The sequence below is a fragment of the Fundulus heteroclitus genome, chromosome 5 (genome assembly GCF_011125445.2).
Source record: "Fundulus heteroclitus isolate FHET01 chromosome 5, MU-UCD_Fhet_4.1, whole genome shotgun sequence".
In the NCBI taxonomy this organism is placed as follows: Eukaryota; Metazoa; Chordata; class Actinopteri; order Cyprinodontiformes; family Fundulidae; genus Fundulus; species Fundulus heteroclitus.
Genome location: NC_046365.1, coordinates 15,260,205 through 15,284,011, shown reverse-complemented (window position 1 = coordinate 15,284,011; position 23,807 = coordinate 15,260,205). Strand labels below are relative to the sequence as shown.

The following is a 23,807-nucleotide window of genomic DNA, read 5'->3' as shown; positions in this document are numbered from 1 at the left end:
CAAGAAATCAGCTAGGAGTTCAAGATTGGACAAAAATAGGTCTTATCATACAACTAAATTAGTTACAATATGGCTTAAGAACAACAAGGTCGATGTTCTTTAGTTGTATGTAAACTTCTGGCTTCAACCACTGTTGTAAGACATATACTAATTTAGCTAAATACATATCTATATTATTTCTAAATGACAGAAGCAATTATATACATAAAACATGCAAATCTGAAATATCAGTCAGTACATTTACAATGATCTCCTTATTGCTCCAGAGGCTTAATGACATAAATCATGTTTTATATGGTCTGTGAAAACACAATTGTTAACCTTTTTTTTTTTTTTTTACTTACTGTTTTACACAAAACAAAACATTGTTAATTAATCAGCAGGATGATGCTTGTTGATAACCAATTAAAAGTATGACATGATGAATTTGCACTTAGGTAAGATATTTTTAGGAAACTTTTCTCCCCTCCAGTAGTGTCTGTAATGAATTTAGGAGTCATCCTGTTTTTAATAATTCATGCAATTAATTACCATCAAGGTCAGTCATCAGTAAAGTGGCAGCAGAGCTTTAGAGCACATCACCACCTGTGACACTGACACTGGATGAGCAGCAGGGCGTTTTGTTGGCAGCCGTCCATAAGCAAGGCCTTTTGTCCTAAAAATCATTTTCTTAAAATCATTTTTGAAATGCACTGCATATTGCCACAGAGCAAACATTCTCTCATCTCTCACTATGTTCAAACTGTTTTATTTGTATTCCTGTTGAATTTTTATGTTATTTTTGTGAGAAGAAACAAATTGAAAACAGAACTGCATTTCTTTTAAGTTTTTCATCTGTGAAGGGTATCTATAATTATTTCTTTTCAAAAGCAAATTGAAACTGTTTTATTGGGAAAACTTTATTTTTATTAAATGCTCAAACTAAAAGACCAAAAAGCTTTAGTAGTGAATACTGGAGGGAGAAAAAAAATGTTGAAGGGAGGGATTCAATTGAAGCCTCTAAAATGTATCCGAAACCTCATCTGCTTTGAGCACACTGAAACAACAGACCTGACATCATTGTCTTATCAGTTCAGACTGAAATAATGAACACACCGTTAAACAATCAACTAACTAATGAGGCTTTTAATTACTGACCAATGTCTGTTTAAATAACTTTTAATTCTGTTGCTTCTGTGTGCAGCAAAAAAAAGCAGAAAATACCTCAGGCAACAGCAGATGAACGAGTCGCCAAACCTGGCAGCAAAAAGAAAAAAAAAGAAAAAAAGAAAAAAAAAAAAACACGCACACACAAGAAAAACTGTGAATGTCCCTGCTGGCTCATAATGCATCTCCCTCAATGGCTCCACCGACTGCTGTTGTTTCTGTGCCTAACAGGCAAAACACTCCTGAACTTGTGGTGTTGAGCATTGTCAGCGTTGATGCTTATGAAGTGTAACCACACTTTTTAGCATTTGGTTTATGCTGACATTGCCAGTGAATGATGGGTCTGTGCATGTGATCGCAGCATGGTGCTGCAACATGTGACAGCAGAGCTGCCCCTGTCATTCAGTCACAGACACAGACATTACTTCTACTGGGTCCAGGGAAAAACGGTGCCATGCGTGGTGCTCTTAAAGGGATAGTTCAGAAGGTTTAAAGTGGGGTCGTGTCTAAGGCTTTTAAAATGTTAGTTTCTTATCAATTGTAGACAATTAGTATCTTCATTCAATGTAAACCCAAAATTAGGTGTTCCCGGAGGCTGATGCTGTCAGCTAGTCTGAGAAGGGCCAAATAAAAGAGAGATATAGCACTAAACCAACTCCTATCTCAGATGATTTAGAGCCATTTACGCTCATTCTGTACAACCAGGAAAAAAAGTAAGGCAGAGTACAAGTCAGTACAATAGCACTTACTCTAGCTGGTATAATATCTTTGCTTTTTAACCACTTTAATTACAGGGCACAAACAGAAAGGTCATTTGTGAAGAACCACCTTCTGCCATGATTTGTTGAAATGATCATTGACTCCTTTATGAAATAACCATCCAATTCAAAACAGCAATGGTTTAGAGATTTATGAAGTGGTGTCCACACAAACCGGTATGACATTTTTGAGATTGAAGTTGTTTTAATTCACTAGAAGTCTTCCATGGATTTAGCCAATCTCAAACTTTCTGGTAGCTTCAACCTCCAGGACGGACTATTCTAAAGTTGTACAAATTGACAATGCATAAAAGTTGTCTGCTGCAAGTAAGAGGTTAAATATTTGCAATGTTTGCAATGTACAGCTGTGTTTTGTGAAGCCAATTTTTTTTAACAATCACAGCCTATTTCCTCGTGCATGGCTTGCTAAGCTGTTATAGTTTGTGCGTTTTGTTTTGTTGATCCAATCTGGATTTTCATAAGACTTTTTCATCATTTTGTTCTCAGTTAAAGTGATACTTTTCCTCCTTCCCTTCCCTCCGTGTCATGTTGTCCGCGCACCTTAAATACTAGTCATTAAATTTTATGGGTTTCAAAATAAAGCACTAAATCTCTAAAGAGTTTGTATCTAAGTTCTATCTGCTCACAATTAGCCAGCAGGAACAAGGCGTGAGTTCACTGATACTATACATGTACGTGTTAAGTCAGATACAGTATATCTTTAGAAACAAATGACAAAGCAATATGCATTTTTGGCATGGGCATTCTCAGAACATTAAAGTATCTTTCTTAACCCTGGTAAGAGCAATAAATTCAAGCTGACCTGCAGGAGTTCCATAAGGGGGATAATGTCTGTTGCTGTCAAAAGACTGCAGCATCATGAACACCACAGGTTAGTTTCAACATTTTAAAAGAAAATCACTTCAAAAATGCGGGCTTTTTTTGCAATAATATTAGAAATGGAGAAAGATTAACATTTATGTACTCCCTCCAAAAGCAACATCAGAGTAGATAATGAAAAAAAAAAAAAACAACTCACTGACTTATGTCTCTAGAAATGCCTTGAAAAAGATAATAGTAATTGCACCAATATGTACATGTCAATCATGCGCTGGTTATTTTCATATGCTGAATGTGTCTGACAGAAAGAATAATGCAAATCTAAACTCACCCCTGCAGCTTAAAACAAACCATTATGACGTTGCTCTCTAGGACTCAAAGGCATAGGTGACATGATTGAAGTCTTATTTACATCCCCAGGTCTGGGATCATTATGTGCCTGGATACCTCAAAATGCCACCATGGAGACAGATCAATAAAAATAGCGCTAGGATGTTTCTTATCATGGAGCATGTAAAATAAATCACTCAACTAATCTATAACGTTTCAAACCAAAGTTCAAGATGTAGGGCTTAATTATAAATTCAAGGTTTTCTGATCCTTTGTCCCAGAACTCGTCAAAGGAGGTATATTTAGAGCTTCGGGGATTCTTTTACTTGAACTCCCAGCAGATCCACAACAGACACACAGCACAAGCTTGAGACGTAAATTTACAAGTGTTTCAGCCTTTTGCATCACAGACTTCTGTTTGCTGAATTCTGCTCTGCTTAATCCCGACATGAGAAAGGTTTGTAGACATATGAAAAAATCCGGCAGCATGTTTGACTATGGATAAAGCAATAGGCCAGAGTTGTCAGAGCCATCAAAAGTGCTGGCAAGCTGGTCCAGAGAGCTTTTTGAAAACGGGCATGGTGGCTCTCAATGAGATATCCGTGTCATCTGACAGCTAAACAAAGTTCCTTTGCCTGACAGAGAATGGTTTCACTGACACAGCTTGATGTGGTCGCTGAAGACAAAAGCATTAAAGCCTTAAGACCAATAAATGTACTTGAAAAGAAAAATGTAAAACATGTAATTTAATTAAACACTGTATAGAAAAAAAACCTCCACTTACACACACACACATCACCCTTCCAAACGTGGGTGAAACATTGGCTGTGGCAGGTAGCTGTAAATTCCTCCCAGCTGCGGTGGAGGGTGAAGAATTTGGATCTTGTTTCTGTGTGAAAGCCTGTCCAACACTGAGTGTGACTGCTCTCTGTTGTGACATGGCAAGAGCTTTGTGTCTCTGTCTCTCTACAGGGAACACTTTGCTTTGAACATAGCTGGAAGCCATTTAGAAGGATATTAATACTAATTTTTCCCCCTCAAACAGACAAATATTCAGACAGGCGCTTCAAATGGCAGCTGTGCTCAAAAGGAGCAGTCAACAAATGATCCCATTTGCAGGACTTCAAACTATTTTCATTCCATGCATTTGAGGCAGCTCATTAATGTTGTTAACTAATGTCTTCTTAAACTTTACAAGTGGTGAATACACTTCTTGTGACAGCTGTTGCAAGTTGATGTCAGAATGACCATTAAATCAAAGCTATGGTCCCTTTGAACATGGTTGCATAAGATTATGATCATTGAACAGAAGCTGTTTATAAACTGAGTATGAAACATGTAGAGAGGCAAAATCGTAGGTACACTTATAGATCATTGAAACAATGGTTTGTTTTTATCATAAACAATAATGCAATAAAAACATGCCAAATGTATACTTGCATAGCTATAGAAAGTCATAAGAAGGCACTCCATGCCTCAGTAAAAAATCAAATTGTAAAAAAAAACCAAAAAAACTTTTATTGGGGTTTTTAAAGAGATAATTAATCCTAGCTTCATAGTTGCATTTCCAACTTTACTACAGCGGGTATTTTCAAGCTTTTCAGACACTGAGCCTTTATAAAGCAAACTAATATGCCATTGGGTAATTTTGTTTTGTGAAGAAAGGAAACAAGATGACAACAAACAGGTAATGACCAGACGAGGATAGAATATATGGATGAAGACAGAGGACCTGACTATGTGTGTGACAATAGGTGGCGCAATGAGACACATGTGAATCGAGTGACAATTAGGCTGCAGGAGAAAGGGAACAATGAACTAGCAGGTGCAAGGAAAACCACAGAATCTGTCAGGGAACAGGAGAATGACCAGAAATGGGGGTGGGAGGCACACCTAACTAAACTAAGAAAGGGCACAGATAACAGAACTACAGAAAGAATAAAGACCGTAAGCTAGTTAAATCTAACAGTACAGTAATAGCATACATACAGAACAGAAACTGAACTAAAAAAGGGCAAGCGTGAAAAAAGGATCTAACAGAATTACTAAAATAATAAGACCATAAGTTCTTCCTTAACAGAAAACTAAATAGGGGACACAAACGCGGATCTAGGGATGAACACAATTAAAGCGTAGCATAAACAGGATCCCCAGTGAGCTAACATAAGTAATCACATTCCTGGGGATCCTGAGAAGAACATAGCACATATAACATTCTCCCTATTCTCATCAGAAATGAGGGTGGTGCCATTTCCACATTGAAAAGTTTTCTATTAAAAGTAACTGAAAACCTGTTCAAGGCACAGATGATATATAAGTTATAGTTTTATGTGGTGCCCCCAGCACCACCTTTCTAATGCCACCCTGGGCATCTGCCCATGTGGCCCATATCAATAACCAACATTCAGTATATTGTTCAGTTGCAGATAAAATTAGCAGCATAAGCTAGAATTTAGATGTGAGTAATTTACCTTTTCCAACATTGTAAAACAAGTAGACTTCAGTAGTACCCTGAAGTTTCAAACTGATGTCTATGTGGTTTCCATCTATACTTACATATTATGCTATAAACAGAACAAGGGAACACAGTTTCTTTCCACTCTATCACATTTAAAAGACTTCTTTAATAATCAGTTACTTTTAAAATTAGAATGGACGATTATGGCTAAAAAACAACAACTTAGCAAGCAATACATTTTTGAATATTAAAATGCATTTTAAATCATTTTGTTACTGTGATCTAAACAAAAAGGCATATGTACTAGGGGGTCATACTTTAGATGTCAGCAGCTAACCCCACATAGTGATTTTCTTTCTAAAGTTCTCGCATGGTTTCCTTTCAATAAATGTTCAATTGATCCAACAACTCAACAAACATTAAACACTAGGGGAAATGTTGAAAAACTGAAAACTGACTTGTGAACTTTTGATTTTTTTATTTGGTCTTTACTCTGCAATTGATCACCATCATTCCAATCTGTGTGATGTTCTTGTAAAACTTTGCGATGTAGTTAAAACGTGTTCTACCGTGAGCAGACACAGCAGCAAGTCAACACGCAGCAGGAAATGTGCTAGATTTAAAAACAGATTTTTATTATGTTATAGTTTAAAAGAAGGACCATAATTAATTACTTCAGCTGTTAAATCTTTCAGCCTCTTCGCCCTACTTGACAGAACTTGTGTGGAGAGATAAAGGTAAACCTAAATATTAGCACAAAAAAACTCTAACATTAGGGACTTTTGTGCTCTATTCATTTGTGTTTTAGAAAGAGACAACATACTGTATGTTTTGTTTGTTATGCTATTTATTTATGTTTTTCAAAGCTGACAAAACACTTTGTTAGTCTGACAGCCCAGTGGATAATTTGAAATGCTTATTTTATTTTTATGTACATGTGTTTACTCCTCACTTGTTTATGACAAAATCTCTGTTCTTTTTTCAGCCACTGTTTTATCAGCTTATCTATTCCTTCTATCTTTGCACCACATTTCACATAAAGGGTGTCCTCTTTTCTCAGTTACCCAAAGCTTGTGAGGCCAACATCACTGTGGGAGCTTTGTTTTATCCCAGCTTCCATTTTATAAGATCAAAGCACCAACATCAACTGTGTGTCATACATGTCTCAGCCAAGACTGGAGAAATGAGTCTTGACTAGAACATGTTGAGATGAGCACCAGTGAAGTGGTTTCTAGCCAAACGAACAGCAAAAAAAAGAAAAAAAAAAAAAGAAATGTATAGTTTTATCTAACAATCATTGCAAGACAAACAGAACAGCATGTGGTAATTGTATATAAAAATGCCCTAATTACAGTTGGTCATCTTAAAGGTCTTTACAGTTTGACTATGTTTAACTATGAAATAAAACTCTTAGTACTTATGTTCAATAGCAACATCACTATCGAAATAGGATTTCCATGCACATGCTGTCGCAGCATCAACCACAAAAAGGTCTGGAGAGTAAATTTATGCATTCAACTGTCATAAAGTAGTTTTACAATTGAAATTCAAGACTGCCTCTGTGGAGGATCCTGTGTGTTCATATTAGAGTCAATAAAATAAATAAACGGACAATTCAGTGAAGAAGTTCGGTTAAAAAAGCAACGCATTATATTCCCTTCATCAAGCCCATCTTATAACTTTAGCGCACTACTAACAAAAAGCTAGTATTGCCATTAAACTTGTGCAGTTTGTGTTTTTTTCTTCATGTAGAAAGTACTGCTGGTTCAGTGCGTCTATGTTCAACGTTTTCTTTCCTGCATCGAAGCTTCCATAGAGCTATTATGGCCATTAACTGTTTACTCTATTATTTTTTCTTTCCCATAGAAAGTACTCCTATGACTTCCTGTTCTCTTAACCTTCAGCTGGTTGAAGGACATAATCGATAATTTAGAACCTTGGTCTGCTGGAGGTTTCTTATTGTAAAGAGGCATCTATTCCTTTCCACTGTTGCCATGCACTAGCTCTGGATGAAGGACTACTGCAAAGTTAATGGCTCAGTGCAATCAGCTGTACCTCCTTAGACAGATTTGTTTTTCCATTAACATGCTAGGTTGAACTGAATTCAGCTGTACTGCATTAGAATATGTGTTGAATTGGACTGCAAGGAATAGGATAATAATTTAACCATATCACTCGGCAGGAATGTAATTTATTGATTTCAATAAAAAATTTATTCAGTTTAATTCAATATACTTTAATATAAATAGAAAATGCTGGTGTTGCACAGTGCCTTGAGATATTTGCTGTGAATTTGTGCAGTATCAATAAACTAGGTTAAACTGAACATAGTCAGAAAGTCAAGTTTAGTAAGTTTAATATTGCAAGATTTGCAGCAAATGCAGTTGGGCAAAATATGTTTTAGAGCTGAGAAATATGTCACCAGGTAGCTGTAAAACTGTGCATTTTTAGAACCTTTAACTAATGCACAGAACTTAAGGGCAATATGATGATAATTAACGGGAAGACCTACAATAACATGATAATGTATAGATTAATATGCTGTAGTCATTCCTGGGATAAAGTAAAACACACAGGTCTAAAACAAAACATTAGCAGATGTATACTAGAAAACGAAAACAGCAGCGCAGATGTAGAAGTGCTTGTGTGGTTGAGAAATATGCCACATAATGACTTTAAAAGAAACAGAAACCAACTCAACCATATGCATTGCTAATAGCATTGTTCTCATTAAGGTCAATCACCATGGCTTCATTAAAATTCATTAGAGCTAAAAACTTTAAGGCGTTGCCTTGGCGTGTCAGTGTGGTTTATTCAGCCAACACTAACAAGCTTTGCTGTCTGAGTGACAATAAACACAGGAAAGAAGGTCAAGTTGTCACTGATTTCAATGAAGGTAGCAAATAAGGAGATTGTATAAATCTAGAAAATTAGCTTTGTTCTTGTTTCCCCTTGGAGATTTATAGATATTCAAGTATGTTTGCTTTTAGTACAGAATATTTTAAACCAGGGCAGATCACTATATTTCTTGTTAACAAAAGGCATCTTTAAAATTATACTATTTCTATAACATATAAAGAGTTTACTTTTATCCTTCAGTAATCGTGCACAGTTATTCTATCTGACTACTTCAGACCATCCGTCCCTTACACTCAATAAACCCTGTCTCCATTCTTAAAGCCAAACATTCACCAACAAGTAAAGCTTTTTTCTGTATATCAAATCAAATTATACTCACAATGATGAATTGTTGCAATTTGTTTTGGTAAACCTGGATATGGTGACTATGGGCCGATATTTATTTTTTATCAATTCAAAACAACTACACACAAGAATAAGATGTACAATTCAAAACTAAAAATTTTTTTGCTAGGTTCACAGTGCTTTTCAATTAAGCAGATCACATGCACCCCCAATGCATATTTAAAAGGCCTTTCAAAGAGACCATACACCATGCTGACTTAAAATAATAAAGAATCATCTGCAAAGATGCATACTCCTCATGCTATGAGGCTATTAATGAAATGTAACTGTTAAGTTAAAGTCGTTTGTAACTGTTGCAGCTCCGTGTCAGCGATGTTGAAAGTGATATTTAAAGTTAGCTCATGTCACGTCAAATTTTCAGATTTTTTATTTTACTTTAAGTCATGCATAAATTATTTAATTGCTAATCAACTTTACATGAGCTGCACTAAAATGGCTGACAATAGTCCATGGTAGCTAAAAGCTATAGAACTTCAGAAAGAACATATGATGTTTAAGGTTTTCAAAATACAGTATGTAGATGCCATGTCAAACCAAGAAAGTAACAATAACAAAAAGAAAACTCGAACAACTTTGTCCTTTACAGAAACACCAGAAGGTTGTAGTCTTTGTTCTTATGTCTAAATACGTTAGATTAGTGAGTCCTATGTCAATGTGATGTATTTCCATCATCAGTGGCTAGACGCTATCTTGGGAAGCAAAATATCAATTTATTTTTGCTCTCTCTTCCCGTGATGCAGAAAGACCAACAGCATATGATGCTGCACCTGTAGCTGACTCATGGTTGACTCAACCATTGTTACAACCTGACACAGGTCCATTCTGGGCTCTCAGAAGACACAGAACAAACACACTTCCACTTTTGTTTGGCATCTACACAAGGACAACTTCTGTTTTTTTGTGTGTTGTGGTCTTTTTAGGAATATTTGATGACTCTTCACATGTCAAAGTGCTTCTATTCTGACTAAAGCCTGGTGCATGTAAACTTGCGTCATGTGTGGATTATTGATTTTGAGTCAATGTATTAGAATTACTTTTTTTTTCTTTTTCACACATTTCAATACAATCAAATAATTATGTGCACATAAACATAGCTAGCTTTTCCTATCAGGACAGGATACATTACTCTTGGTATGACATCATACCATTGTTTGATGTTAATTTTTTATATGTTTAATTATGTACTGACTATTTTCAGATAAGTTTTACCTCTGGCAATCTCACTCTGCAGTAAGCCGAACATCAATGTCAATGTGGAAAGGATCTCTTGCTATTTTGCTTCTGACCACCCTCCGCAAATATAAAAATAAATAAAAGAAGGCCTCCCAAGTTGTCCATCAACATTATCTCTGCAGTAGGGCAATTAGTCATCATCTGCTTGGTTTTGTTGGACTCAAACAGCCTGACATCCTCCGACTCAATAAATAATTTCAATAATGGGTCTCTAATCACTTCTGGATCTTTTTCAGCCTTATTTAAATTGACAAAGCACATATTTTTATCATTTGAATTTTGTATAGCCAGTGAAATGAAAAGAAAGATTTATAAAACCTGGCCTACCCATCAATCCACCCATCGGTCCACTTAGGAATGTGTTTATGTGACATTCAAAACACAATGCATTGACTCAGGCAGATTCATGCTCTTAACCTCAAGCTAGTGCTGACTTTAACTCAAAAGCAGAGCAAAACCTCTTACTGATGGTCTGGTTGCTCTTATCTCCTGTTCAGTGCGTCAAGTCATTACAGAGCACCATGTCATTTGCTGGTGGCGTAATCATCTATAACAGCAGAGGGGAAATATACCACAGGTGAGTCCCAAATGATTATATACATATATATATATATATATATATATATATATATATATATATATATATATATATATATATATATATATACATACATACATACATACATACATATATATATATATATATATATATATATATATATATATATACACACACAGAGGCTAGCCTGCTGCTGCCAACGGAAACATGGCTGACAAAGCTGATCCCAGACGCTAGCGTAAACATTGACAGCTTCCACATTAACAGAGCCGACAGGAGAGAGTGCTAAAAAGAGAAGGGAGGGAGTGGCTCTGTTTATTAATTACTGCTGGTGCAGCTCTGAAGACGTTATGGTTAAAGAGAGACTTTGCACAAAGGACAATGAGCTGGTAGCTGTTGGTCTCAGACCGTACACGCTTCTCAGAGAGTTTTCACACGTGGTCATGATAACAACGTACGTCCCCCCATCTGCAAAGAACGAGGCAGCCTGTGACGTCATCAGCAGTGCTGTGAGTAGAATGGAGACAAAGCACCCCCAGGCACTAGTCCTTCTTTCAGGAGATTTTAATCATGTGTCCCTGTCCTTCACTCTACCCACATTTAAACAATATGTTACATGCAAAACAAGAGACAATAAAATTCCGGATTTATTGTATGCTAATTACAAAGAGGCACACCGCTCCTCACTCCTTCCTCTCCTGGGTTCTTCTGATCACAATTTAATTTATCTACAAACTGTGTACAAGCCACTGCTGATTAGGGAGACAGGAGTAACACGGACTATGAGAATATGGTCGGAAGAGGCAGAAGAAACCCTGCGAGACTGCTTCAGCTCTACTAAGTGGGAAGAACTGTGTGATCCTCATGGTGAGGACCTGCATCAAATAACAGGATGTATCACATATTACATCAACTTCTGTGTGGATTCTACCATTCTTTGCATGAAGATGAGATGTTTCTCCAACAGCAAGCCCTGGATAAACCCGGAGATACAATCTTGGCTGAGGAAGAACAAGAGGGTTTTTTAGGTCAAGAGATAAAGGAGAGCTATATGGAGGTGCAGAAAACACAGAGAGGAGACAATTAGAGAAGAAAATAACAGCTACAGGAAGAAAATGGAATTGCAACTGCAAGACAACAACATCAGTGACGTCTGGAAAAGCCTAAAAACCATCTCAGGTTACTAACAGAGCGTCCAGGCTGCGGGTGACTGAAGATGGGCGAATGAGCTGAACCAGCACTTCCTGAGGATTGACCTGCCAGCCTCCCCAACCAGACTAACATGCTGCAGACACCCTCAACTGTCTGTTCTTCCACCCAGAACTGCACACCTTTCAGCTCTCGGCTGACATCCACCCCTTCCACTTCAGATGACTCCACTAATGAGCCCTCCGCCACCACCTTGTGTTTCTCAATGCTCCAAGTGAGTAATATTCTACGGAAGACCAAACTGAAGAAAGCTGCAGGTCCAGATGGCATCAGCTGCAGGCTTCTGAGGTGTTGTACGGATGAGCTGTGTGGGATCATGGGGCACATCTTTAACATCAGCCAGAAACAGAGGAAAGTACCACAGCTGTGGCAAATCTCCTATGTGGTACCAGTGCCCAAGATCACCCCCCCCCAAAAGGCCTCTACAGTTACAGGCCGGTAGCACTAACATCACACCTGATGAGGACCCTTGATAGGCTGACCCTCAACCATCTTCACCCCATGGTGAGGTCTTCACTGGATCGTCTGCAGCTTGTCTACAAGCCTAGCATCGGGGTGGATGATGCCATCATCTACCTGCTGCATCGAGTTCTGGCCCATCTGGAGAATCCTGGAAGCACGGCGAGGATCATGTTCTTTGATTTCTCTAGTGCATTCAACACCAACCAACCAGGACTCCTGAAGGACAAGCTGGAGCGGTTACGAGTGGTCCACCAACTCTTCCAGTGGATACTGGATTACCTCACTGATCGACCGCAATATGTTAGGACATGGAGCTGCCCCCTGGACCCAGTGCAGGTGGTGGGAGACAGAAGGACTGTAAGAAAAATCCCATCACTGATAGACCATGTCTCCCATCCCATGCATGGAGCTGCTGCAGAGCTCGAGAGCCCTGTTAGTGACAGACTGCTGCATCCCAGATGCTCCAAGGAGTGCTTCAGTCGATCGTTCCTCCCGGCTGAAGTCAGACTTTATAATCTTAGCTGTTCCCAACAAACACAATATCTGTTTAAATCATACAAGTTGTTGCACAAGTTCTGATCCAACCATTAAATGTTGACACTGTCTACGTCATGCATATCGTTGCACAGGCTCTGACTCAGCCATTAATTGTTTACACTCTACCCAAATGCTAAGGTAGCTTGCACAGGGCTTAGCTGGGATGTCGCTGGATTATGATACATAGTCCATATTGTACAAGCTTTGTACATCATGGAAATCGTACATATGGAAATATTGCATATTCTACTATCGTGTGTTAGGTATAATGGCTGGACCTAACACGCTATCAAATGATAATTTTTCCACTATCAAATAACTGTTTTTTCCTTTGGTCAATTTATTTATTTACCATTATATTTTACTCTTGGTGTTTTTTTTCAGACTAGATAGTACTTTTCTATCCTTGTATTATTTTCTCATCTCTCTCTCTCTCTCTCTCTCTCTCTCTCTCTCTATCTATATATATATATATATATATATATATATATATATATATATATATATATATATATATATATATATAGTGTTATGTACAGTTTGGATTGGCTTGGTTAGTGTCAATGATGTAATATTTATCTTCAAATCCACTTTTTATTAGATAGAGAGATTATTAATAATACAATTCAATTTGACATTTATATGTTCTGGGTAATAAGACACAAAAAGAAAAAGAAACACAAGTTGTCAACCCAGAGTAGGGCTCATTTAGGAGGCTGCAATTTCACTGTGTATTAAAACAAACAAACAAAAAAAAAATCTCTAATGTTCATAAGATTTGGTTCAGATGGCCCAGAATCACTTTATGTAATGTTAAAAAGAGAATAAGGGCTAAGAGAGCATGGCGGTACCAGATGGAGATACTTAGGTTAAGCTGGGAAATGGTAGAAAGAATCACAACAAAGAGCAGGGCTGTTAGGTAATTGTGTTTCCATATGTATAATTATTGTAATTAAACAGAGAGCCAAACTCTGTATTTTATAGCTAGTGTCTGCTTAGGCAGTGAAACAGGGCAACAAATTTGGCATCTAGATCTTTCAAAATGTATAAAAAAGAAAAGTGCAGGTAAGTATTAACTTAATATTGGTAATGAGGACATGCACTGGCAACTGTCTTTGCTTTATGCTTATTTTGAGTGTAGGTGATGTAAATTTGATCCATCCCAGTTTTTCCCTACTAAGAAAAGGATGAATATATTCATGCTCTGTTTTCCTTAACAATTTACTGCAGTACTATTTGACAAACTGTATAAGATAACAGAAACAAGAGTAGTTTTGCATGTTTTGTTTTAAAATGTGCTAATCCAACTTCACTTTGAAATCACTCTGTACCTGTTTAAATTATAACTTTTTCGAAGTAGATTTGGTCGCACAATCAATTCATGTTGTGATATACATGCATATAATTAAACACATAAATGGAAATAACCTAAAATGTAACTGAATAAACCATTCACAGCTGTTGAATGTGATCTTTTTTTGTTCTTTATGAATCCTAATTAGGATGAGAGAATGAAAATAACTGAGTGTCGCATTGGATGCTGCTGGGACAAAGAATGGTGGCACAACATTGTCTCCTTTGGTAAATGTCAAGGTTTTGTTCAGTCCTTGCCAAAACTTGAAAATGACCTTATTAGACCTTATTATGTGCACAAAAGGAAGCTCCCTCTTTTGCTCTTCTTTCATCACTTCTACAACTCTATTATCTTTTCCCTTTGTTTTTTTGTTATGCTTATTTTGTCTTCTGTTCTGTAGTGAATGTGAGAAATGGGAATCTTTATAAAAAAACATTCATGGGGATAAAATTTAATGCAATTGCAAGTAACGGGGCAGCTAATCAAAAAGGAATAACCGTTGAATTGGGGACATATGAACAATTTAAAAAATCAATTAGATGTTTGTTACATTAAATTACCAGCTCTTGAAATATATTTCGATGATGTCCAAACAACAAAAAATAATTGCAAAAGGCGATGTATTCAATGTGATAGTAAACGCCGTTGTAACTTTTACTAGTTACAATGATGCTAAGATTCCTTACAATTGTGTTGTTAGTTCATTTTGTTTATGGATGCATTTCCTGAAGCCTATCTAGGTCTTTTCATCATAACTTTGTGTCTTTGGATATTTCATTGTACCTTGGAGTTTCACAGACTCACTGAATCTACTTGACATTCACACCCACGTCATCTGTTCTTTTTCCGGTCTCAGTGCATTCATACTTGAATGCATCTTGGTGTTCTTATTTATCATGAAAACCTATGTCATCTTGTCCCCTGATGCTGCCAACTAGCTTCTAAGCACCTACCTCACACTTTGGACATGCAGCTCCAATACACCTATTTTCATCATCGTGCAGCAGATGTTTTTTTTTATTTATTTTTTTATTCTCATACTACAAACTGTGAAACTTACCAAACCATTTGAAAACAAACAGACCAGTGCTTTTATTTGTTATTGGAAAAATAATTCCCAGAAACATAAGGACACATTTCTTTACATTTGAAACTGTAGCTTTTTTAAATCTTGGCATTAGTTGATACCTGTAACCACTCGTGCCTTAAATCAGCAGCACTTTACATTCAGATCTTGGGTTTGATTTATTATTTTTCGCTTTTGCTAGTTGAACATAGGAAAGATCTGAAGTATTAAAAAAAAAACATGTTGGTCTTGGTGAAGACTCATGTAAGGCTATTGAATAAAGCAATTACATCACCATGTGGGTATTTGTTTTCTATAAATAAATACCAAAAGAAAACAATATACTATTTACAATCACATGTAAATAGAGTGTAAATATACCATTGTACATTACATAGTCTTTTGCTTGTACTAGGTTGAGCGATCTTTATCTTTAAAATCACCTTATTTTGCCATCCCATACACTCAACAAGGTGGATAGATTTTCCAAATTTATTTTAAAGGCTGTGCCTTTCAAAAAACATTTATTTGGTTATGAAGTGCTAAAAGTGTGCCAGGAAAATAGTCTTCCACTGCACCAATTTACTGGCAGCCTGAAAATTGTATACAAGACAGGATGAAACAATACATCTAAATTGTCTATACTGCATTCTGACCCCACTATCTGAAATCAAGATTAATTGATCAAAGCAAATGTTTTTCAAACTTTAATTTTCAATTTTGTTTACCATGTGCAAACTGTAGCCTTGGTTTTTTGTTCTTAGTATTGATTGCAATTGTGTTTTGTTTTTTGAGCCTACTGAATCACTAGAATCAGTACAATAAAATGATTCTGTAAAAAATTGTACACCAAATCATTCAGATCATGTGACTACATTTTTGGTTCCTTACAAATGAATGGGCAAGCATGGTTTAGGTTACATTTAGTGTGCAATTGATAGAGCTATAACAGCATTTTCTGTTCCTTTACGTTTACAATAGGCAGTAAGCATAACTTTAGTGACACTGACTGTGTTATTTATATAACTTTAACAGATTATTTTCTTCATTTACAGTTTAAGCACAGGAAATAAATATCAGATCAACTTTTTAGGCTCACTCCTAAGTTTTAGCAACCGGAAGTCAGTGAGGTCAGATGGAAAAAGAAAAAAAAACACGTCTCTAAATACGACTTTTGGATAAAAAATGTATCACTTTCGAAATAGAGAAAATTCCAGAATGCATAAATCACTGCATTATATATCCCTAATCACGTCCGTCTTCTATAACTGACATAGCGCCACATTCAGTTAAATTGCATACTGCAAAAATCGGGGCCTTTCATTCGTTCACTCCGTAAAATAGTCATTATAGGCGGCCCCATAATAGAGGAGACCCATTTGGAGTTCCATGGCAGCACCATATTTCAAATCAATGCCGGAAGTCATATGGGAAGTTTTAGACATTTCTTCTTTGTTTATGCGTTGCTTATTCTAAACCAATTCGAATAGCCAAGCTATATACAAAGAGACATAGAGAAAATGAAAGACATTTGCATTTTAATTGTCATCATATGAGCGTCAAAAAATCTCTAATGTGTATATTATTTTATAAACACATTAAATGAATACTATCATGGGACATAAGGTACGTTTTTTGCTTGACCCAATAGTCTGGGTTAATGTTAGCTTAGCATTAGCTTGATTAACACAGTTCCATTTTTTGCGCATTTCAGTACTTTAATGACAAAAAGATGATGAGGTAAAAAAAGAATAGTACACAGGTTATGTTTACAAACCGTGGCCAGGGCTCACTTAAATAAAAGAAAATGATTGAATTTGAAGTACAAACTAAAAGTTTGGATTGTGTTACGGTTAAAATAAAAAGAATTTAGCTAAAAAGACAGAGAGCTGACCTCATTTGAACTGAAAAATTAATGAGTCAGTTGATGAAATGATTCAGTTCAGTTCAGTTCATTCACCTAAATGTTTTGTTCTGTTAAATGACCCACTCATGAATGACACAACTAGCTCTTAGTAAACAAGTCACACCTGGTGTGACACACACACTGATGTCTTGTGCACTCAGAAATTGTAAAGTGCATACCCCTGTTCCAACAATTAGGTATTTTTAAGCCATTCTTTCCTTTCTTTATCTTCAACACATTTCCACATTCTCCTCAATCTTTAAGATCAGCAAGCCATTTTCATCCCAACAACTAGCACTCTCTGAATAGGCCCTATTTTGCAGACACCTCTTTGCAAGCCTGAGATATGTTTGTAAGTGAAAATCCCAGTAGGTCAGGGATAGTAGTTTCAATAGTTTCTGAAACACTCAGCCTCTCTGATGCTAACGACCAAGCCACATTAGATGTCAGTAAATGTATAATGTATGAAATGCTCGCACTGAAATTTCTAACAAAAAGACACCTTACCCTTTTTTTATTTCAGTAGTTAGCTTTGATGTTCATGTTACAGAGCTGGATTTGTAAAGATTGTATATTTAAAAATTGTGTTAATTCAAAATGTAATAGATTAAACAAAGAATGTGAAATGACTGCAGACCTGGCTGATGTGCAAAATGTAAGGCATGGCTTAGGTTAAAGCTTATTTTCTTTGAAAATGAATAGGAGAACAATGACAAAACAAGAAGTAATTCCAGAGAACTGCAGTTAGTGAGATGAGGATGGATCCTCAGTGAGGGAAATTTATGTTATATCTTTATACTAATATTATTTGGCAAGCAATTACATCTGTATTCAAAATGCCTAGCCAGCCTATAATTGAAAATGACACAGAATGCCTGGCTACAGGACAGTTTGATTAAATGAAGAATGTCATACTCTAGTCTTGACTCATTATACTCAAGCATTTGTTGTTGGCAAGGATAAATTATGAATATCAATTGCATGAGATTGATTGGAATGTAGTCATATATGCAATATTGGACAAATAGTATGCTTAAATTTATCACTGTTGCATCATTGCTGAAATCTAATGGTCCCCTATGATGATGTACAATATGTCATATTGTAATACATGTTTTTAATCATACTTTGTTTAAAAGTACATGGACACCCGATTCTTACTATGCAAGCACATGTTTGATGCACCCTTTTGACTTAATCAAAGCAACTCAGATGTTAGAAACTTGCAAAATCAAATGTGGTGCAATTCATAACAGGTGAAAATAGATGGATGGGTGGGTTTGTGGAAGCAAGGGGTTCATTTAAGCTCCTGGTTTAAGCCCAACCCTTTCTGAATATGTAAATAACTGAGCCACAGATAAAAACACGGCTAGAAAAAAAAAAGGATGTAGGATGCGAGAGGGAGGAGGGAAAATAGAGGAGGGGAGAGGAATGAACAAGTGAGTAAGCGATCAAGGGAAAGAGAGCGAGAGAGTGAGAGAAAGAGAGCGAGGGCTCTGAATTGTGAGTGGCTTACGACACTCAGTGAACAGAAGGTGCTTCTGCATGCGCTGTTAGTGTACTGGTCTGCTGCAAGGGATTGCTCGCGCCTTCGCTTCCCACATTTACCGCCCCTGCCTGCCGGACCTGCACCAGCCTCCAGCAGCCTCTTCCAGCTGGCTGACGAAACATTCGGAGAGCAAGGGAGTAAACGAAACCTGTGAACCACAGGGGATGCAAGTCGGCTACAAACCTATACCAGCCACTGGGATGACAAGGAATTCTGTTACACAAGAAAACTGAGAAAAGGATTCGCCTCTGTAATTTTTTTTCTTCTTTTTTTTTTTGTCGCTTTCGTCACAGGAGACACGATTAACAGCTTAAATGGATTTAAACCTTAAAGGTCCGTGATTTCTTGCTGTGACGGACAGCAATACATTTCGACAGATCTGCTGAAACTTAATCAGAGAGGAGAAAAGACTGATATTCAGAAATTATTCTTCATCAGTTTTTCTTGTTGCTTTGGTTGTCTCTTCTTCCCTCTGATCCTTGCAGCAGAAGACTGCAGAGGAGCAAAAGAGACAGAGCTCATGCATACAGACAGGGGAACTTGCACTTCCTACCATCTCACTGAAAGCTACTTGGATTCTTCCTCTTTCTGGCTCTTTCACTTGAAGAGAACTAAGACATTGTAAGCCTGCCAAGGATCTGGTGTCCACTGAAAAGAGAAAAGGCTGGGGGGGGAGGGATGTGTGCCACAGTGGGGTCTTTTTCAAATTCGTACATAATTAGTGTTGGGGCACAAAGCAAGATGCTGAATGGAGATTGTCAGCTTTTGGATAGGGGTGAGTAAGAATCTTTTTGAATAAGAGCGACTGGAAAGGACAGTTTCATTTTTCATCCCTTCTACTCTCCACCCACTGCCGAATATCTCTCAGAGGCAAAGAGAGTTGCTCTTTATTCTTCACATTTCGGACAAAAGACAGCTCTTTGGACTGAATGAAATAAAAATATCCATCTCTGCAAATAAAATGCAAAGACCACATGAAATCAACTCTTTAATTTCATAATATGTTAAAGAAATGATCTGAGTGCTGCAAAAACAATATCCAGAGTGGTTCAATGGACATTTTCTCCCTGACATTCCTGGATATTTATGCTAATGGATTTCCTCCTAATTGGACTGTACTTAAAGTGGCCACTGAAGAAGCCCCCTGGGTTGATACTGTATTCGTTGGGTATATTTTTGAGAACTGTTCCCTTGGCAGAGGCGGTTTGTCCAAGGCTGTGCCGCTGCGACAGCAAGCTGCTGTACTGCGAGGGGCTCAACCTAACAGACATCCCCCGCAATCTGAGCAGCGCCATGGGCCTGTCCATGAGAGAGAACAACTTGACCGAGCTGCGTGAAGGCCAACTAGCTGGTCTGTCACAGCTAACCTGGCTCTATCTAGATCATAACAACATTGACATTGTAGAGGAGGGTGCATTTGAGCGGCTGAGACGGGTCAAGGAGTTGGACCTGAGCAGCAATCGGATTGAAAGTCTGCCAAATGGTACCTTCAGGCCCCTCCCAAACCTACGCATTTTGGATCTCTCATACAACAGGCTGCAGGCACTCGAGCCCGACCTATTCCATGGCCTTAGAAAGCTCACCAATTTGCATTTGCGCTACAACACTCTCAAATTTGTGCCCGTGCGTATTTTTCAAGACTGCAGGAGCATGCAGTTTCTGGACTTGGGATACAACCAACTACAAAGCCTGGCCAGGAATTCCTTTGCCGGCCTTTTCAAGTTAACTGAGTTGCATCTTGAGCACAATGAGCTGGTCAAAGTCAACCTAGCCCATTTTCCTCGTCTCATCTCTTTACGCACCCTCTACATGCACAACAATCATGCCACAATTGTCGTCAACACCCTGGAGTGGACCTGGCATTTTTTGGAGAAGATCGACCTGTCAGCCAATGAAATTGAGTACATCGAGCCACATGTTTTTGAGAGTATTCCCAACCTCAAGGTGCTGATGCTCGACTCAAATCGCTTGGCTTCTTTGGACCAACGGATCCTGGATTCATGGTCATCACTGGACAGCATTACCCTGGCAGGCAATGACTGGGACTGCAGTCGAAACGTGTGTGCCTTGGCCTCTTGGCTGAGTGCCTTCAGAGGCCAGCGTGACAGCTCCCTGCTGTGTTCAAGCCCCGACACTGCTCAGGGTGAGGATGTGTTGGATGCAGTTTATGCTTTTCAGCTATGTGAGGAATCACCAGCACAGGTAACCACAGCAGGCCTGTATGCCTCAACAAGGGATCCGGCCAAGGGTGGCTCTGTGTTTCTGGGCCCTTTCACACCAAATCCTTATGAGGGTGAGGGTAGCGAGGTGGTCACAAGTTCGTACACTGTCACAGTGGGCCACGATGACCTGGAAAGCACCATGCAGATCCACAAGGTAGTGACTGGTACCATGGCACTTATCTTCTCCTTTCTCATCGTAGTTCTCATGCTGTATGTGGCATGGAAATGCTTTCCAGCTGGAATAAGGCAACTGAGGCAGTGCTTCAGCAGCCAGCGTCGTAAGCAGAAGCAAAAGCAAAGCATGCAGCAGATGGCTGCAATTTCTACGCCGGAGTACTATGTGGACTATAAACCTAACCACATTGAGGGAGCTTTGGTAATCATTAATGAATATGGCTCTTGCACTTGTCAACAACAACCTTCACGAGAGTGTGAAGTGTGACTTTTTGGACTACGTCTTTACCTGTGATTATATGGATATACAGTAAATCCCTTTTTTGGATACTGAAGAGAGGGATATGCTGTAGAACAAAAGGGAATAATTTCATCTTTTGGACACTTTTTACACAGCTTTTCACTGTGATGTGGAGGGAGTGTGCTTTACGTGGCTGACTATGGTGGATTTATTGCTACTGCTCTCTACTGCTGATTTAAAATCAAAAGGCATAATGGGCACCTGACAATAGGACCTGTTGGTGCTCTGACAAAAAAACTAACAAAAAAAACAACAACAGAAAGGATAATGTTTGGGGTACTGGGAGCTTTTCTTTCATGGAAAGATATCTGAGCTTTAATGTGTCTTTCTATTTCAGAACATTTAAATATTGTTTAAAGATAAACTGGGGACAAACAAGAAGAGAAAAAAATAAGTGAAAGAAAAACAGCAAACCATTTGTATTATGGTACCTTCAATATTTCAGGAGCATTAAAATATATAAAAAAAAATGTTAAAAATGTAAAAAATAAAAGTCTGTGTAAAATATGCTAAAAGAAGTGCAAGTGTGGACAAAATGAAAAAAATGATATTCTATTTCTTTTGTAAAGTACAAAAAATGTTTAAATAAATGAACCACTATTCACAGTAAACTCATTTGTATGTGAGAAGCCTGTCACAGAGGAAGAACAACAACATATGAGGTCTTTGTGCTTCTGGACTAGAGAGCCATTGTTCTGCAGTGTATCAAACCCAAAAACAAAAACAAAAAAGCAATGAAATACTGGGGGGAAAAAAATAAAATCAAAGAGGCAAATGATAGCTCCATCTCATCTACAACACGAACTGCTTCAGCCACATTTGCTAGTTTACCATCCATTTTATGAACTGCATAGGTTTCGTTCTCATTCCCTCACTGTAAACACATTCAAAATAATCAATTTCATTTTGTAAGCATGCTTTGATTTCATTTCATCACTACCTGTGTTGCACTGAAGTAAAAAGAAGCAGAGAGATCACACGCTACACCCTTCATCACTCTTCGGCTGTCGTAGAAAAAGGGTTGCCTCATTTGGCTGATTTAAACACCCAAATTGATCAATCATTTAAATCATGCACATGTAGTTAAAATGTAATTCAAGTAGTGTCTGAACTCCTGAGGAGATTATCCACCAGCTTTGAGCAATATTTGCACATGCGGTGTTTACCACTGTGTTTCCATGTGATATAAAATGTTTGTTGAATACCAAGGCCATGCAGAGGTGTGTATGTGTGTGTAAATTCCTCTGGTCTTCACTGTGTAAATTAGCGCACTAAGAGATGGGGGGGTGTGGGGGTTGGTTGGTTGGTTGGTTGGTTGATCACAACCACTGCAGAAAGAGGTAACACACTGCTCTCTAGTGTGCATATTCTCACACTGTGTCTGCATCTTACATTCCGTTCACCATGTTCTGCAGACTCCTACGGCAGGGGCAGCATAGATATAACGAATTTGCAAATGCTTTTCTGTGAAAACAACAATTTTGCATCATTCTGTGTTATTTTGACATAATATTAATAATAATAATAAAAGATGTTTACGATTTGTAAGTCAGCAGGAATAAAAGTGTTTTATGAAATCACAGACAATCATTACGTGCTCAGTTTCAAAAAGAGTACTTTCTTTAACTTGTCCAAGTTCCTAAAAACAAGTCCAAGCACAGATGGTAATCTTTTATTCTTAAAGAATAAGCAGTTAAAGGACCCCAAAAAAGGTCATATCAGGGTGAATAATGTTTTAGTTTGGTTTAAATTGGTGGAACGTGTTAGATGTGATACAAAGCCTGAAGGTAAGATCAGCCTAATGAGGACGGATGAGGACTGAAGGTCCCTCAGGTAATTAGGTGTCTGAATGTGGGGGGAAATGGCAGTAATTTAGGATAAACCTAACTAAAAACTGATTTTGAAATAGAATGTACCAAACATGAAAAATCTTGACTTTTTTATTTTTTTATTTTCAATATATTACCTGCCTTTTTATCTAACAAAAAGCTTTCACTTGGCATACACCAATACTTGTTTTCTTTGAATAACACGCAATTAAAGGTCCAAAAGGGGTCACGTTAGGGGGAAGGGGGGTTTAGTTTGGTTTAACTTGTTTGAACATGTTAGAGGTGATACAAAGCCTGGAGGTAAGCTTAGCCTGAAGGGAAGCAATGAGGTTTTAATCGCCCCAAGGCAATTATGTGTCTGAACGTTCAACGGAAAAAAAATTATTTGGTACCACTCACTATGACAAAAAATGTGTCTGTAAAAATGTATACATTAAAGAAAATTACAAGGCTGTCTCAGGGAATTTCATAGTTCCAGAGTGAATTTTATTTTTAGTAAAAATTCAAAATAAAATAGATTGGTAAACTTGGAACAAGAATGTGTACAAGGATGCTCCACAAAATTCTAGATTTCATGTAAAGGGGCACAGAATTAGCTACCAGACTGATT

At 37.6% G+C, this 23,807-nt stretch overlaps 2 protein-coding genes across 3 annotated transcripts in view; one reads left to right on the top strand and one right to left on the bottom strand.

The window, feature by feature from the left end:
• ctnna2 (catenin (cadherin-associated protein), alpha 2) overlaps window positions 1–23,807 on the bottom strand; it is a 378,523-nt gene that overhangs the window by 165,609 nt on the left and 189,107 nt on the right. The gene's annotated exons all lie outside the window — the stretch shown is intronic.
• lrrtm1 (leucine rich repeat transmembrane neuronal 1) lies at window positions 18,554–22,572 on the top strand. The gene has a single exon (XM_012877741.3). It carries the CDS (start codon window positions 19,758–19,760, stop codon window positions 21,333–21,335), a length of 1,578 nt encoding a protein of 525 aa, XP_012733195.1. The 5' UTR covers window positions 18,554–19,757; the 3' UTR covers window positions 21,336–22,572.

Bases quoted from the DNA above. Each gene is read 5' to 3' on its own strand.
- lrrtm1 (XM_012877741.3), top strand. From the start codon at position 19,758: ATGCTAATGGATTTCCTCCTAATTGGACTGTACTTAAAGTGGCCACTG.